This window comes from Podarcis tiliguerta (genome assembly GCF_965153285.1).
Source record: "Podarcis tiliguerta genome assembly, chromosome: 4".
In the NCBI taxonomy this organism is placed as follows: Eukaryota; Metazoa; Chordata; class Lepidosauria; order Squamata; family Lacertidae; genus Podarcis; species Podarcis tiliguerta.
In genome coordinates, this window is record NC_139537.1 from 26,220,559 (window position 1) to 26,236,360 (window position 15,802).

The window sequence follows — 15,802 nt, forward strand, 5'->3', positions numbered from 1 at the left end:
AAAAAATAGTTCCGCAAATGCATGTTTGGGTTAAAAGTGGAGCCTGGGACTGAAAAAAATACCTGCTGTAACCCACTGATAAAATCTACAGCAGAAGTATACATGGGAGACTGTATTGAGCTTTACGTAGTTGCAAAGACTGTTCTGACCCGAAAGGAATTTAAGCAACCCTTAACAACTCTTCCTTTCACACCACCCACATCATGCAAGTAACCATACCTTTAACTCAGCCAGTTTGTCCATATAGACCTGTTTAGGCTGGTCCTCTCCTTCCTCGTATAGCCAGTCCTCTACCTCTGACAGCAGCGCGGAGAAGCGGTGGCGATCCTAAGCAAAAGTCCCAAGAATACGTTTTCGAGATTGCGCCAACCCCCCCCCCCCCGCTACCGGGGAAACTTTACAAAACAAATCAAAATGCTAACTGGTGCAAAATAAAGCCACACAATCTTGACGGATTGTTGAGGAGGAGAAAAAGGAGCTCCGAGTGAAACCTAACAATGGAGTCCTAAGTGTTCTGGGAAAACTTAAGAGGTTTTCCAGTGAATGTGGAAGCCAGCTCACACGCCATGTATCTGGGGAAAGGCTTGACACAATACAGCGAATGACTTCTCAAGGCAAAAAGATCCTCTGAGGTTCAGTAGAAGAGTTTGGATTTGATAGCCCGCTTTATCACTACCCGAAGGAGTCTCAAAGTGGCTAACATTCTCCTTTTCCTTCCTCCTCCACAACAAACACTCTGTGAGGTGAGTGGGGCTGAGAGACTTCAAAGAAGTGTGACTGTTCCAAGGTCACCCAGCAGCTGCATGTGGAGAAGCGGGGAAGCGAACCCGGTTCACCAGATTACGAGTCCACTGCTCTTAACCACTACACCACACTGGCTCTCTAGACCAGTGTTTCCCAACCTTTTTTTGGCCCTGCCCCACCTAAGCATCTCTAAAATCCTGATGCCCCCCTCCCCCCAATGACATATAATTCAGATTATTCAAAAAGTGAACTCCTATTCACGTGGAGGAAGCCTTAAAGGCCATTAACTTGGTCTAAACAAGCTTCCAAATCGCCCCCCTTAAAAATCAAATTGCCCCCCTGTGGGGGCGTGTGCCCCACATTGGGAACCATGGCTCTAAACGGAATGGAGAGTGGCAGGCCGAGCCCCTTCAACCTCACAAGTAGATTAACACTCCTTGTCCCTACCTCACTAGCTTCTACATTCATAACCAGAGTCCTGCTAGGGACCATTTCTTAAAGGCTGGGTTGGGCCTCCAATTGCTGCTCTCCTTTCCCTACTGGGCCTTTAAGCCCCATCTGCACCACCTTAAACTCTTGACGCTCCAGAGCAGACCCAGGGGCTGAATGCAACCCAGCAGGCCCCCCTCTCTGACCCACACAACTCTCCCCAAGCAACGCCCCCCCCCATGCCACACTCTCTTGAGTGCCTGTGATCAATGAATTACAAGAATGCCCCTTGCTTGCCAGGATGGAGAAACATGGGGGTGGGGGGCTGGAAAAACGCTGACTGTCATGTGACATGTCATCTGTTAACTCCTCCAACCACCATTGGGCATATACTGCCCCCCGGGACAGAAGGCAGCCCTTGGATTTGAAGAGTTTCCTCACCTTGCTGTCGAGGCAGCCAACGTAAAGAAAGGAGATTTTGATTGCCAAGATTTAAAAATCAACCACCTTGAATTTGAGGGAAACTCTGACAAAGCGACTATCAAAAAGCTTCCTAGAAATAATTTTACACATGTGTTGATACTGGTACCAACTAATCTACTTGTTACTTTTACAGTCAAATGTACCAAGAGCTGCTGAAATCCACCCCGTTTGTGGAATTTATAATATTTTGGAAACTAGTTGGGATAGGCGTTACGATACGCTAAATATATGAAGCCACTGTTCGATGAATATCTACAGTACTTAACTTACATTTTGCTAACTATCTTAGAGGCATTCTTGATTAAAGGTGGTACAGAAATATACTGAATAAATGAAGTAATTACCTGCTCACACACAAATTTCTCATATGGTCCGGATAACTTGTCTCTGAAATCATAAACGTATTCTTCAACTGCATTCTTTGCATCATTCCTTTCCTTCTCCAGTTTGTCTTGCATAATCATCTTGCCCTATTTGATTAACAAAAACAATTACATTAATTCATCAGATTCTGAAGACCAGGTAACTGTACTTGGCGAAATGAAACACAAAGGCCCTTCAAAGACTTTGTTTACAATACTGTAAATATTAGTGAAACAAATGCAGTACTGTAAAGCTTTTAATTTATTCACATTTTTTAAATAGCCACCAATATAATATTAATCTTTTATTGCAAGAATTTCTATTATAAAGAAATAGTGAAAGAGAGAAAAAGGTGAGAGAGTGGGGGGTGGGAGAAGAGAACAAAGATGTGTTACTTACACACACACAAAAAATGTAATATACTCCCATACATTCTTATAGAAATTGATATAAGAATTTTCCAAAGAATCCTGGGAACTGAGTTTGTTAAGAGAGTTGTTGGGAGACTCCTGTTCCCCCCCCCCCCCACAGAGCTACAGTTCTCAGAGTTCCCTGGGAAGAGGGACTAATCGCTAAAGCCACTCTGAGAATTTGGAGCTCTGTGAGGGGGAACAGGGATTTCCCAGCAGCTCTCAGAATCCTTAACAAACAACAGTTCCCAAGATTTTTTTGGGGGAAGCCCAAAGTTGTATGACCGAGCCTTAGACGTATAATGCAGATGGGGCCTGAGATTAAGACAAGTGGGACCTGCAACAACAAAAAAGGATGTGTGGAGTGCTTCTGGCCAGTGCCCATTCCACCACCACCACCCCGGCTATGGTGCCCACCGAGCATGCATAGCCCTCATAGGGTTGTTGAAGGATTTTGCCCTCTTAGGTTTCTTTGAGCAGGCCAATACTTCCTCCCCACTCCGTGCGTGGGTGGTGACATCTTAGCAACTTAAGGTCTGCCATTTGGAGGTTGTGACCGCTCTCTGTATATACAGTGCCTGACCCTCATTTCACACACCTCCGTTTCAATGTACATGTTGAGCAGGTCTCTTCCGAGCTGCCAGACCAAGTTCGCCTCAATAGGCAGCTCGACATTCTTCACTTTCATCTTGGGCTTTTTCGCTTCGGGAGGCTGGTCGTTCTTCTTTTCGTTTCCCTGGGGCGGACAGCAGAGAAAGAACATTGACACATGCCAGATTGGCAGGCGTTTCTCAGAAAATCTGTTTTTAAAGTTCTCGCGCAATCTCAAGCGACCTTGATCCTGCCAACACACGTTGCCAGGAGCACCAGGTTGCTTCTAGTCTTTTGATGGGAGATTACTTTTATACCGAGTTAATTGAATTTCTACTTTTCCTTCGGCGGAAGGCATTAAAGGGTCACTCACTTTTCTGGCATCTGGGATTTTGTTTTCTTCAGAGGGAGTCTCAGGAGAAGGGGGAGACTGTGACGTCTGCAGACCATCTGTTTGTACCTGGGGCTGAGCTCCAGCCTCATGATTGCCCTGCTGGATAAAGTTCTGAAATGGGAGCCCAGGCACAAATGATGTGAACAGGACATGTACATGGATTCAGTAAGAATCTACAACAAATTTAATGCTTGATAACACACAGGCTGTAAACAAGATACCGCAAGAAGCTTTCCAAAGCATCATATTATATTATTACTATTATTATTATTATGTAAATTTGTCACTTGTGAGTACATCACAAATAAGCATTTTGCCAGAGAGAAATCATTTGCAGTCGTCCAGATGTTGTTACACTAAAATGCCCAGCATCCCTGACTGAGGCTGATGGAAATTCAAATCCAAGTAGCCATCCCAATTATTGGAACAACTCCAAAGAGATGATCCAATCTGATAGGTGAATTGTGTACTATAGAACAATTTATAATAATTATTAATGTGAATATATTAGTTATTGAATTTGTATATCGCCCTTCACCCAAAGATCACAGGGCAGTTCACAGCATAATTCAAAATGAGAACATGCAATACACAATAAAACAAAATCCAGTTAACACTCCCTTCCCACAAACGTATTTAAAAGGCCACAGAATGTTCATCAGCCCAAAGGCCTGGTTGTAGAGAAACATTTTCCCCTGGAGCTGAAAGGTAAGTAATGAAGCTGCCAAGTGAGCCTTCTTGGGAAGAGCGTTTGACAACTGGGGACCCATCACGGAAAAGGCCCATTCTTGTGTTGCTGTCTTCTGGATATCTTCAGGAGGCAGCACACAAAGAGGGGCCTCAGGTGATGATCGCAGTGCCATACGGGGAGAGGTGGCTCTTGAGATACTGTGGTTCTGAGTCATTTAAGGCTTCTCTAGGTCAAAAGCAGCGCTTTGAATCAGGCCCAAAACTAACTGGCAGCTGGTATTGTTGGGCCAGGATTGGTGTAATAGGCTCAAACCATCTTGTCCCTGTGAGTAACCTGCCTGCCAAGTTCCGCACAGGCTGAAGTTTCTGAACCATCTTCAAAGGCAGCCCTACATATAACACATTGCAGTAATCTAACCTAGAGGTTACTAGAGCGTAGGCAACAGTAGTTAGGCTATCCAGACAGGGACACAGCTGGGCTACCAGCCGAAGCTGATGGAAGGCATTCCACGCCATTTCTATGGCTGCATACACATTATACCTTTGAACGACATTCTTTCCCTTGAAGAATTCACTCCTCACAGAGTTAAAATGCCAAGGAACCCTTAAACTCGGTGTGTTTGGGTGTGTGCGTTTTAAAGGTACAGTGTTTACACAGCCTAATTCTCCCCATAAGGCTGTAGAATTACCTCCCTTCCCATCTTACAGAAAAAGAAAATAGAACAATAAAAAACCCTTCCTTCCTCTTAAGTAATTTTAAAGTATTCCAACCAGATGTACATAGGAATCTGCCTTATATATCATCTCTTCTGACTGGCAATGGTTCTCCAGGGTCACACAAAGGGAACAGCTATCTGAGCTATTTAATTGGAAAGAAATTTTGCATGGAAAGAAATGTGCCCTACCACTGAAGGATGGCAGTGTATTCCAGGTGAAGAAACCAACTTACATTAATGTCCTCCTCTGAAGGTTTCTGATTCTGAGCATCTACTACAGCCTCAACACTGTGATTTTCATTCTCTTCCTCTTTCATCTGCTCCACCATAGACGCAGTAGAGACACTAAATATGCCATGAGTATTGATGCGGACTTTGACCTTGACTTTAGTTTTCTCCCCATCATTCTGGGCTGCGATATTCTGGATAACGTATTTGCCTTTAAACAAGAGAGTGGTCCCAAAGTTAAGCACGGGAGTCGTAAATTATCCCCTAAACCATGCCATTTCTAGAAGGCCCTCAACTATCGAGAGACGCAAGACTGAAAAAGGATGGAAAATTTTTCCAACTGTCTATGACTTTTAATGCTTAATAGTTGAAGCCAACATTACTAGATCCAATGAAATGAATGGGCATGAAACTCCATTGCAATTATTGTTATTGTTTCAAGAAAACTGACACAACCAGTTGGCACTGCAATGTTAAAAAAAATACTGGGTATGTACACAAAACCTCAGCATAGCTGCCAACTTTTCCCTTTTCTTGCAAGGAATCCTATTTGGAATAAGGGAATTTCCTTTTAAAAAAGGGGAAAGTTGACAGATATGAACCCCAGTGCTACTTTTTCTTTCTTTCTTTTTTTAAAAAACGAACTTCGTGCAACATTTCTGCAGTATACCACACAGCCAACTCTGCATGTAGTGCAAAGATACAAATCTGCCAATGCCCTGGTTTGTGCAAAGCATTAAACCATAGTTAAAAACAGTTTAATGTAAACCGGCATGTTGGCACATGTTGCTGAAAAGCTCTCACTTCAATTGTTTCCCACTCCTGCTGTTGCCATGCTAAGGAGCAAACAAACCAGAGCAAGGCTTGGCGCTACATGCAAACCAGGGCTGGTGGTTTGTTTCAGCCAAACAAATGATGAACAATAAGCCAAGAACAAATCTTGGTTTCCAGTCATGGTTGGTTTGGCGGGAAACTGCAAGTACAGTGGTGCCTCGCAAGACGAAAAGAATCCGTTCCGCGAGTCTCTTCGTCTAGCGGTTTTTTCGTCTTGCGAAGCAACCCTATTAGCGGATTAGCGGTTTAGCAGCTATTAGCGGCTATTAAAGGCTTAAGGGATTAGCGGATTAGCTGCTAAAAGGCTATTAGCAGGTTAGCGCCTTACAAAAAGGGGGTGGGGAGCGGAAAAAAATTGCAAGAATCGCAAGACATTTTCATCTTGCGAAGCAAGCCCATAGAGAAATTCGTCCTGCGAAGCACCTCCAAAACGGAAAACCCTTTCGTCTAGCGGGTTTTCCGTCTTGCGAGGCATTCGTCTTGCGGGGCACCACTGTAATGCCAAGTGAGGCTCTGATTTTGTCTTTGCATCATGACACAGCAATTGCACAGTCATATTAACCAGAGTTTAACATTATATGTGTACCAGGCCATTATCAGACCAGCAATGCCAATTTTATACTGCTAAACACTGCCAAGGATTGAAATCTTAAGAACTTGGTGGATCAGGCCAGTGGCCTATCTAGTCCAGGATCTATCTAATCCAGGATCCAGAGTGACCAACCAGATGCAGGATTCAGCCACAAGAGTCCTCTCCCCTTCTGTGTTTTCCAGCAACCGGTATATTGGCTGAGAAGGGAACATTCACTTACCAATCATTTTCTCAGGGTAGGGGGTGCCACCGGGATCAGAATAGAAAGCTTGGAGTTCAAACGGGCCCTTTCTGTAAAAAGTCAAGACTTTGGAAAAAGGGGCCGCATGATGCCTGCTGAACACTTCATGAATTCTAGTCAAAACAAAAGAGAGGGAGAACAAGTTAGACATCCGTATTATTTTGAAGCCAACCTTACAGTAGATTGCAACTGGCCCACCACATCTGACCTGCTGTAAAATGTGTATTGCACGTAAGACTTTAATATCTAGGAGCTATTTATTTCAGGACTTGATTGGGCCAGATTACCTCTCTCACCAATATCATCTAAAGTATATCTTCCTATCCAGGAACATAGGAAGCTGCCTTATACAGAGTCACACCACTGGTCCATCTAACTCAACCCTGTCTACTGACCGGCAGCAGCTCTCCAGAGTTTCAGACAGTATCTTTCCCAGCCCTACCTGAAGACTGAACAGGGGACCTTCTGCACAAAACGCAGATGCTTTATCAATGAGGTACAGCGCTTCCCAAATCCCAACAGAGCTGCCCTGCTTTCTACATCACCAGCTGTACCCATGTGGGGTACAACAGACAATGAGGTCTTATCTGTAAAATCCAAGGTACGCAGGCCCCAATTGTGCAGCTGGCTAGCCCAAACCGGAGTTGCATGTTAACATTAGGAGGTCAGTTGTGCAAGAAGAGGATTTTTGGGGGGTGGGGGGGGGTGGTTTCTTACCCATCAGTATCTTCAGACTCTGTGCTCCACAGCAGTGATATTGGGAACGGAACGGATTCAGTGATGGAGAATTCTCGAACTTTAAAAGCTGGAGACAGAATTGCACACTAAGAGATAAAAAGATGGAATTAGAAACCTCCCCCCAGTTAAAGTCTATCCATTAGCTCAGAGAAAGCAAGATGTGAGGAAGAAACAGTGGGATGTGCTACTGGTTTAGCCAAAAAGAAGTGACTAAACATCGGAGACAAGGAAGCATCTTCGTGTGCAGAAGTTATAACGACAAAACCAATTTACAATGTAATCCTAGTGAGACATGTTACCTGGAATTAAGTTATTATATAACAAAAACAAACAAAAAAGGACCAGCTTATCTTGAGGACAGAAGTAGAAACAGCATCTTCTACACAAACAAGTCACCCATTTCATTTTATTTGAACTCCCCCCCCCCAAAAAAATTAAAAAGTAATGCTTATTTTTGTGTCATTCTCATGAAAATTACTCTCTGAGGTCTGCCTGAAAAGCAGTCTATAAATAGCATAAAATAAACAATAAATATACGCATGAGCTACAGATTTGCCATACAACTCGAGGATAACCAGTGAGGTAGGATGGGGGGGAAAATTCCCAGGACTTTTTTAGTTTTTCCGCATAAAAGTTTTCCTCTTGCAAGCTCAAGAACAACAATAAATGGATGCCAACCACAAATGCCACGCAACGCAAGCTTGGAAGCGTCAAACATTTGAAGTTTCATTTACTAAAGATAGGAGTGACAGGATTCCCAATGAGGCTAATTTGCATAGGGATTTTTTTTCCTGGGAAACTCACATCACTTGAGATGCGTGCCTGTTTACAAGTGAGAAAGTGGGTGACCATTAAAGGAAACAGAATTACATCATTCAAACAAAACCAGACAACACTAAAATCAGTTGCCAGGTACATATATCTAGACAGATTCTACATGATAGCAAGACTTGTTTTGGAAGCATACATATAATTAAGAAGTACTTGTTTTTAACCTGTGGAGGGAAAGCTGCCGGCAGGGTGGGGGAAATTTAGAGCAGAACAATGCTGGGTTGGTTCAGGCCCCACCACCCGCCACTTCTCCAGCAGAAATGCTCCCTTCCAAAGGCACCCCCAAAATGTGGACCAGCTGAAGCCAAGAGACCCATCTCCCAGAAGGAGGGTGTCACCCACACACCTGCAAGGCACAGCCTCTTGCGACAGCTTCGTCGGCGTTCAGTGTGGTGCTCACATCCATGCCAAAGAACTTCCCGATCTTCTCTTTGACAGCTGGCATGCGCGTGGCTCCGCCGACAATTTCCACAGCGTGCACATCCTCCACTTTGAGCTGAGTCTGGTCCATCAAGGAACGAAGGGGAAGCTCTATTTTTTGCAAGAGGTCAGCACACATTTCCTCAAACTGGGACCTAGGCAGGCAAAACACAAAGAGAAATCGAGGGCTGAGGTTTCCTTGGAGTTCAAGCAAGGCGGCCTATGGCGATTGCTCAACCCTGATTGCCTTGGTCGGTTCAAAAGCGAGAGAAAGCCTTTCTTCTGCACCCGTGAACTAGGGACAAAATGGGAAGGAAGGAGCTCCCCCAAAGCAGGTGTTTGATGGCAAACGCACATTGACATATTGTGGCTGGAGACAGAGTCTTCAGAGCTTTCACTTGAAAGGGGAGAAAGACAGGGATGCTGCTGTTAAGTTTAGACTTAATGGCAGTTACTTCCACTTAGCAGGAGGAAGGGTGGGGCAAGGAGGCTGGAGTTGCGCAGTCAAGTTGATCCGGAGCTCCTGCGGGCGCGCTGGCACCCCCACAAACTTCTCTCCTCCTCGGTAAGCAAAACCATTGCCAGGAAGCTAGCACTGCAGCGCCACCTCACTGGGCACGACACTCCTGTGCCCGGTCAAGACAAGGATAAGGACAGTTCACTGGTGCCTCCATTAGTAGCTCCTGGGCATGCCTAGAAAGGGCTACTTCACAGTTTTTACAAAGGATGGCCTTCAGCTACCGCATCCTGTAAGTGCAAAGACTTCCGATTGCACAATTTCCTCTTCCTGCCACTGTGTGCACCCTGCACCTTCCCCAAATCTGCTCCAGAGGATTGGGGGAACCCCTAGGACAGATTTAGGGGGGGGGTGCAGGGGAAGCAGGGGGGAAGAACGCCCCACAGGGCAAGCAGAAATCCTTGTGGTGACAGAACGGTAACGTAGAGCTCTATCTGACATGCTTCCTATGAAGTATAAACCTTCTCTTGTTTGTCTTTTTGTTCAAAGGTTTCCATGCAATCTATTCCTTCCAGTACAATTGAACCGCATCAGAGGGATCTCTCACCTATTCATCTTTCCAGACACGTCTATATCATTCATAAAGCATTCAATATTAAGTGGGATATCTGTGCTGTTTGAGCTCATTAGTTTTTTCAGCTTCTCACACTCCTGGTATAAACGAAGAAGGGCCCGTACTTTAGATTTGGGGTCCAGTTTGTACTTGGCTTTTATTTCAGCACAGAAGTGATCCACTAGTTTTTCATCAAAGCTTTTTCCGCCCAGAAAAGGATCAAAAGCCGTGCCGAGCACCTGGTTGGAAGAAAAGAAGGCAATGTTAGCTGCCCTACATAGCACCGCCATTCAAACCTGGAATGAAATGACTATTGATACGAAGGCTAAGCAAACGGCGCTACCAACCAGCGCTGTTTAATCATAACATTGACATCCATGTACAAACATACACAGAGCTCCCAGTGCATGCTAAATCAACACAGGCAGGACCAGTTTAGGGCCAGCTTGGGAGAACATACTCAAATCAAGCAGGCATAATTCATGGGTAAGATTCCGTCATTCCGTCTATTTCCGAAGTTCCAGTGTGAGCGCAGTTGCTCATGTGGCCGAAACGATACCACAATACAGATACACAAAAGACCCACAAAATTTACAGAAGCACAACTAAAGCAAAGAGGCGGAGGGAACCCCAGGACTGTCCAATGGGAGTGGAGTGTGCTCATTGGCCACATCATGCTGAACACTGGGGACAGGTAACTTGGCGGAAGGATGAATGGAAAGGACAGGAGTGGATCACCAGATGGGGTGGAGCTGTAGCAATAAATAGCCCATCAGTGATGTCACTGCCATTCCCTGGGAGAGAGGGAGATTGGAGTTGTGCAGGTACACCAACAGAGCCCATCTGGCACTCCCGTCAACACGCCCACTGTTAGCGACTTGTGCAAGCCAGTTGGTAGTTCACCACACCGCAACCCGTGTGATGTATCGTCCCAGTATGCAGAGCCTCAGTAGAGTCTTCAGGGTTTTCCTGCTCCCAGCAGACAGCTTCTTCCAGAGTCCCTAGTTGAGGGGGAAACTCCTCTCCCACACAGTGCAAAGCAACAAAGTGATCACTGTCTTCAGGAGCAAGACAAAGCTAAAGACAGCTATCTACTATATACAGTTCTTCTGGTTTCTGAATTAAATACAGTGGTACCTCAGGTTAAGTACGTAAAATGTTCCAGAGGCCCGCTCTTAACCTGAAACTGTTCTTAACCTGAAGCACCACTTTAGCTAATGGGCCTCCTGCCGCCGCCACGCAATTTCTGTTCAAACCCTGAAGCAAAGTTCTTAACCTGAAGCACTATTTCTGGGTTAGCAGAGTCTGTAACCTGAAGCGTATGTAACCCGAGGTACCACTGTATACATATGTACAGAGAGATCTGCTAACACAATTGCCATGCTAGCCAACGCTGCTGTGCAAAACCCACAGCCCTTTCCTGACTCTCACAGATTCAGAGTCAGACCAGGACAGCACCAGGAGATGTAATTGGACCCAATGAAAGCAATGCCCCAGAGACTATTATACCTGTCTCTACATCCCTGAGCCAATGGGAGGGTGAATGACTCAGCAGTCACACACCCGACCTCTGTTGCTATGGTAACTCAGTGCACCTGGTCTCTTATCTCAGAACAACCAGATATGGGGGTGTGCTCCTCAAGACACGAGACTAAGCATTGTGTTATTTATCCCATTGTTCACATTACACCAATACAGAGGCAGCCCTGACCTCACTTGCCACCTCCCTCTCTCCTTCGTGGGAAGCAGCAGCAGCACTGCAGCCAGGATGCTCCTGCTGCGGCTTAGCCCTGCCTGATGCACCACTCCTAGCCGAACCACTCAGACCTCTGGCCCCTGTTGACCACATGCTGCTTGCTTTCTGTCCTGTTTGCAACACTCGGCACAGAGCTTTCCAGTTTTCGCCATTCTGCATCCACATTCCCAAAAATGAGTTTACCAACAGGTCTGCTCATATTGGCCCCTCAGGCTCTGCCTACCTTCACTTTACCCTTGTTAAAAGCGCAGGCGGAGACTTGAAATGCCGAGTAGCCCATATCTATGAACACCACCAATCGTGGTTTCTCTTCCGGAGCTGGAAGGTCCTGCTTGTAAATCCCGTAGTTCAGGGCCACTGGGAAAAGACAAACCATTGATGTTAAGTCAAAGCTGCTTACGACAGCTAGAAAGTCAATGACACTTCCAGCTGGGGAGGTGATGCTGGATTCAACCCTGGTATACGCTTGAGACAGCAAAGTTCGCTTACTCAGAAATCTAGCAGAAAAGATGGAGAATAGTTCCAGTCTGCCTTTTCCCTTCACCATCCCCAACCATGCGGCCTTGATAAAAAGATTAACAAGCTAATGCCCTTATGAACTCCGGAAGCGGTTTTCTGAGCTTACGCATCTGCTGGGAAAATTTACATGCCTGGACAGCACATTTTCACAATATGCTTTTGCATCGATCGTAGGCGTGGCTATAATCGTGAGGGGAGACACTTTGCTCTACGTAAACAGGAAGAAAATTTCATTGGCCCACCTGCTGTCATATCATTCATGAGCCTGAGACAATTCAAGCCCACAACCTGAGCAGCATCCAGCAGAGACCTCCTTTCAGGATCAGTGAAGAAAGATGGAACCTAGGGGAAGCGATCACATAGAGGTATGGAGGGTTACCAAAAGTCCTGCTAATTTGTTTTTGAAATACAATCTCTCTGGGCTTCTTTTGCAGTAATTTAAAGGCACATTGTTTCAGCCCTGGCTACTAAGTTGGCTTCTCATTCGCCGCCCCAGTACAACCCTGACGGCTGATTTCAGCAAGGACATTGCATTGAGTAACATGTTGAGAAGACTGATTGATTTTACTAAGATGTGACTTTTCCTCAACTAGCTGTGCCCATAGTGGATTACAGCACACATTCAAAACATCAAAATAGAGAACATTGGAAACACAAATATACAAGATACAAAACACGTCAGTAAATTCAAAATAATGAAAGTCAACAATTTAGCAAACACAGAATAAATACAGTATTACCAAAGAAAAACAAAAAAACACTTCACCCCAACCTATGCTTAAGTACATAAATACCAAGCAAATAAAAGTTAGCACACAATAGGACAGGATATAAATGTTTTAAAATGCATATTCTCACACTTCTGCAGTTATTTTAAAAGGAATGGCACACTGTAGCAACATGCAATATAATACATTTACATAATACATTTGCATAATTATAAATTCATGGAAAGCTGGCAAAAATCAGTTCCCTTTAAGTCTGCAACAAGCCACCCAATTTTAAAACACACGCTGGTGGTTTATGCTGTAGAATTAATTCCAATTTTTGCCATCTATCCATGTGAATGTATAATTAATTAAAAGGCTTATATTAACTTAGGAATTCATAATCATTGTGTATATGTTTACTGTATGATGTCTTTATGTCTTGGTTGTATCCAATGCTCCACAAGCAGAACTCACCTTGTACAACGGAACTCTCCCCTCCTCTTCTCCTACATGCCTGTCCCGAAACTGCTCCAGAAGGTCCCCCTACCCCAATATAGCTGATTTTGAGGGTGCGGGGGGTGCAGGGAAGAGGAGAGGAGGGGAAGTTTCATTCCACAAGTGGAAGTCTCTTACATTGGCAGAAAAGGAACGCTGGATACTGCCCACAGTATTTCACACCACTTTGCACTAATACATGATATATGTGCTATTAGTACTTGTCATTATCTGCTGCCTATTACAATTACACTCATATATTACTCTTATAGATCTATAAGTAACCGAATGCAATGTTTTCTTTTCACATCTTAATAATATCTCCACATTTACGTGGGTAAATACCTGCTTAGCTTCACTGATGCTGCAGCATCAGATACCCCCACATCACCTGCCGGGTCCAGTTATATTCAATATTCAAAGTTGCTTAGACGCCTGCACAACAAAATATTGAAAAGCTTCTACAGGGTCAGCACAAGAGGAGACAAATACAAACCCAAGGTTAAATGGAGCTACTTACTGAAATAACGCAATCGGAGACAGGCTTTTTGAGGTTATTCTCTGCCGTCTCCTTCAGTTTCGTCAGCAGCATAGCTGTTATCTGCTCCACACTAAATAAATGCTCCTCGTCCATGTACATAACCTGAAGAAACAAAACAAGAGTAAAGCAACTACTGCAGCAATTCCAACCGGGCCGGAGCCAGGTCAGTCCACTATTATTCTTAGATTCCAATCACCAAACCTTCGTTCTACAAAACACTTATTTCCAAAAACATTTCCTATTGCACATCTGAAAGTCAAAGGTAGCTATGGATGCGCATCACCCAATCTGTGTAAATGAGCAACACACACACACACACACACACACACTCCAAGAATGTGAGAAAACTGACAGGAGGCCAAGATCTGAGGAAAAGGCTTAAGTATGAGGGGCGGGGGGAAAGCCACAACAACCACATTCAGGTGTAAAGATAAACTGTGGTTAATCATGACATGCCAGTAGTGATGTATGGAAGTGAGAGCTGGACCATAAAGAAGGCTGATCGCCGAAGAATTGACGCTTTTGAATTATGGTGCTGGAGGAGACTCTTGAGAGTCCCATGGACTGCAAGAAGATCAAACGCATCCATTCTTAAGGAAATCAGCCCTGAGTGCTCACTGGAAGGACAGATCGTGAAGCTGAGGCTCCAATACTTTGGCCACCTCATGAGAAGAGAAGACTCACTGGAAAAGACCCTGATGTTGGGAAAGATGGAGGGCACAAGAAGACGGGGACGACAGAGGACGAGATGGTTAGACAGTGTTCTCGAAGCTACAAGCATGAATCTGACCAAACTGCGGGCGGCAGTGGAAGACAGGAGTGCCTGGCGTGCTCTGGTCCATGGGGTCACAAAGAGTCGGACACGACTGAACGACTAAACAACAACAACAATCATGACATGAGTAGCAGGGAGCCTTGCTCCCCTCCAGTGTGGCCATGAGAAGCTTTTGCTTTCAATTAAGCACAGCTTAAGGGACGCGGGTGGCGCTGTGGGTTAAACCACAGAGCCTAGGACTTGCCGATCAGGTCGGCGGTTCGAATCCCCGCGACGGGGAGAGCTCCCGTTGCTCGGTCCCTGCTCCTGCCAACCTAGCAGTTTGAAAGCACATCAAACTGCAAGTAGATAAATAGGTACTGCTCCGGCAGGAAGGTAAACAGCGTTTCCGTGCGCTGCTCTGGTTCGCCAGAAGCAGCTTAGTCATGTTGGCCACATGACCTGGAAGCTGTACACTGGCTCCCTCAGCCAATAAAGCGAAATGAGTGCCACAACCCCAGAGTCGGCCACGACTGGACCTAATGATCAGGGGTCCCTTTACCTTTAAGCACAGCTTGGTATTTCATCCAAACCCTAACAGTGGTAAACCTTAACAATGTTTTGCTGCAATAAGCCAGCTTCATAATTATGATCCGAGATTGGTTTGTTCCAAACAAAAGACACATTAAAGCATAACCACAGTTTATCCGATTCAGGTAACACATTACAGCTGACTGGTGGTGCCTACAAACCCCTTTACCTCTCTTGTGACATCAAGTGTAAGATGGGCAGACATGGCTGGGCCTAGAAGACCTAATGAGGTGAGCAGGCCAGAGATTCTCTACCCCTGACTCAACATTACCATCAAACCAAAGGTCATGGTTTGTCTTGCTCCAGACAAACCATGAGCTGCAGTCAAGGTTGGCATAGTGTGATGTACTCCCATTGATCTTATGAAAGGAGACTGACCAAAAAATCATAGAAGTGATGAATTCGTCTTACCTTTATTCCAACATTTCCATTTTTCATTGGAACAACAGAGTAACTCAAGTGCTCTTTCTCCTTCTGGATAAAAGGATCGTTACATGTACGGCCGTGGAATCTCTTGAAGTTAAACACCGTGTTCTTTGCATGGGTAATTAACTACAAATGGAGGGGGGGGGAGGGAGAGAGGGAGAGAGAGAGAGAGAGAGAGAGAGAGAGAACCCTGATGACTGGCCATCTTGTCAAAGAAGATGCCAGAAGCAAACTGA

At 45.1% G+C, this 15,802-nt stretch overlaps 1 protein-coding gene across 4 annotated transcripts in view; it reads right to left on the bottom strand.

Moving 5' to 3' along the window:
- Positions 1-15,802, bottom strand: part of HSPH1 (heat shock protein family H (Hsp110) member 1) — a gene marked incomplete at its 5' end in the record, with an annotated part of 42,401 nt that overhangs the window by 4,466 nt on the left and 22,133 nt on the right. For 2 of the 4 annotated variants that reach the window (XM_083437058.1, XM_083437060.1), the window contains 13 exons: positions 220-327; positions 2,001-2,126; positions 3,028-3,165; positions 3,394-3,513; positions 5,054-5,259; positions 6,695-6,828; positions 7,433-7,539; positions 8,631-8,859; positions 9,769-10,013; positions 11,754-11,887; positions 12,292-12,391; positions 13,775-13,897; positions 15,552-15,692. In XM_083437058.1, coding sequence (XP_083293184.1) covers positions 220-327; positions 2,001-2,126; positions 3,028-3,165; positions 3,394-3,513; positions 5,054-5,259; positions 6,695-6,828; positions 7,433-7,539; positions 8,631-8,859; positions 9,769-10,013; positions 11,754-11,887; positions 12,292-12,391; positions 13,775-13,897; positions 15,552-15,692 — 1,911 coding nt within the window. Of the gene's footprint in view, positions 1-219; positions 328-2,000; positions 2,127-3,027; positions 3,166-3,393; positions 3,526-5,053; positions 5,260-6,694; positions 6,829-7,432; positions 7,540-8,630; positions 8,860-9,768; positions 10,014-11,753; positions 11,888-12,291; positions 12,392-13,774; positions 13,898-15,551; positions 15,693-15,802 lie in introns of all 4 variants that reach the window. The other 2 variants (XM_083437057.1, XM_083437059.1) reach the window with 1 other exon arrangement.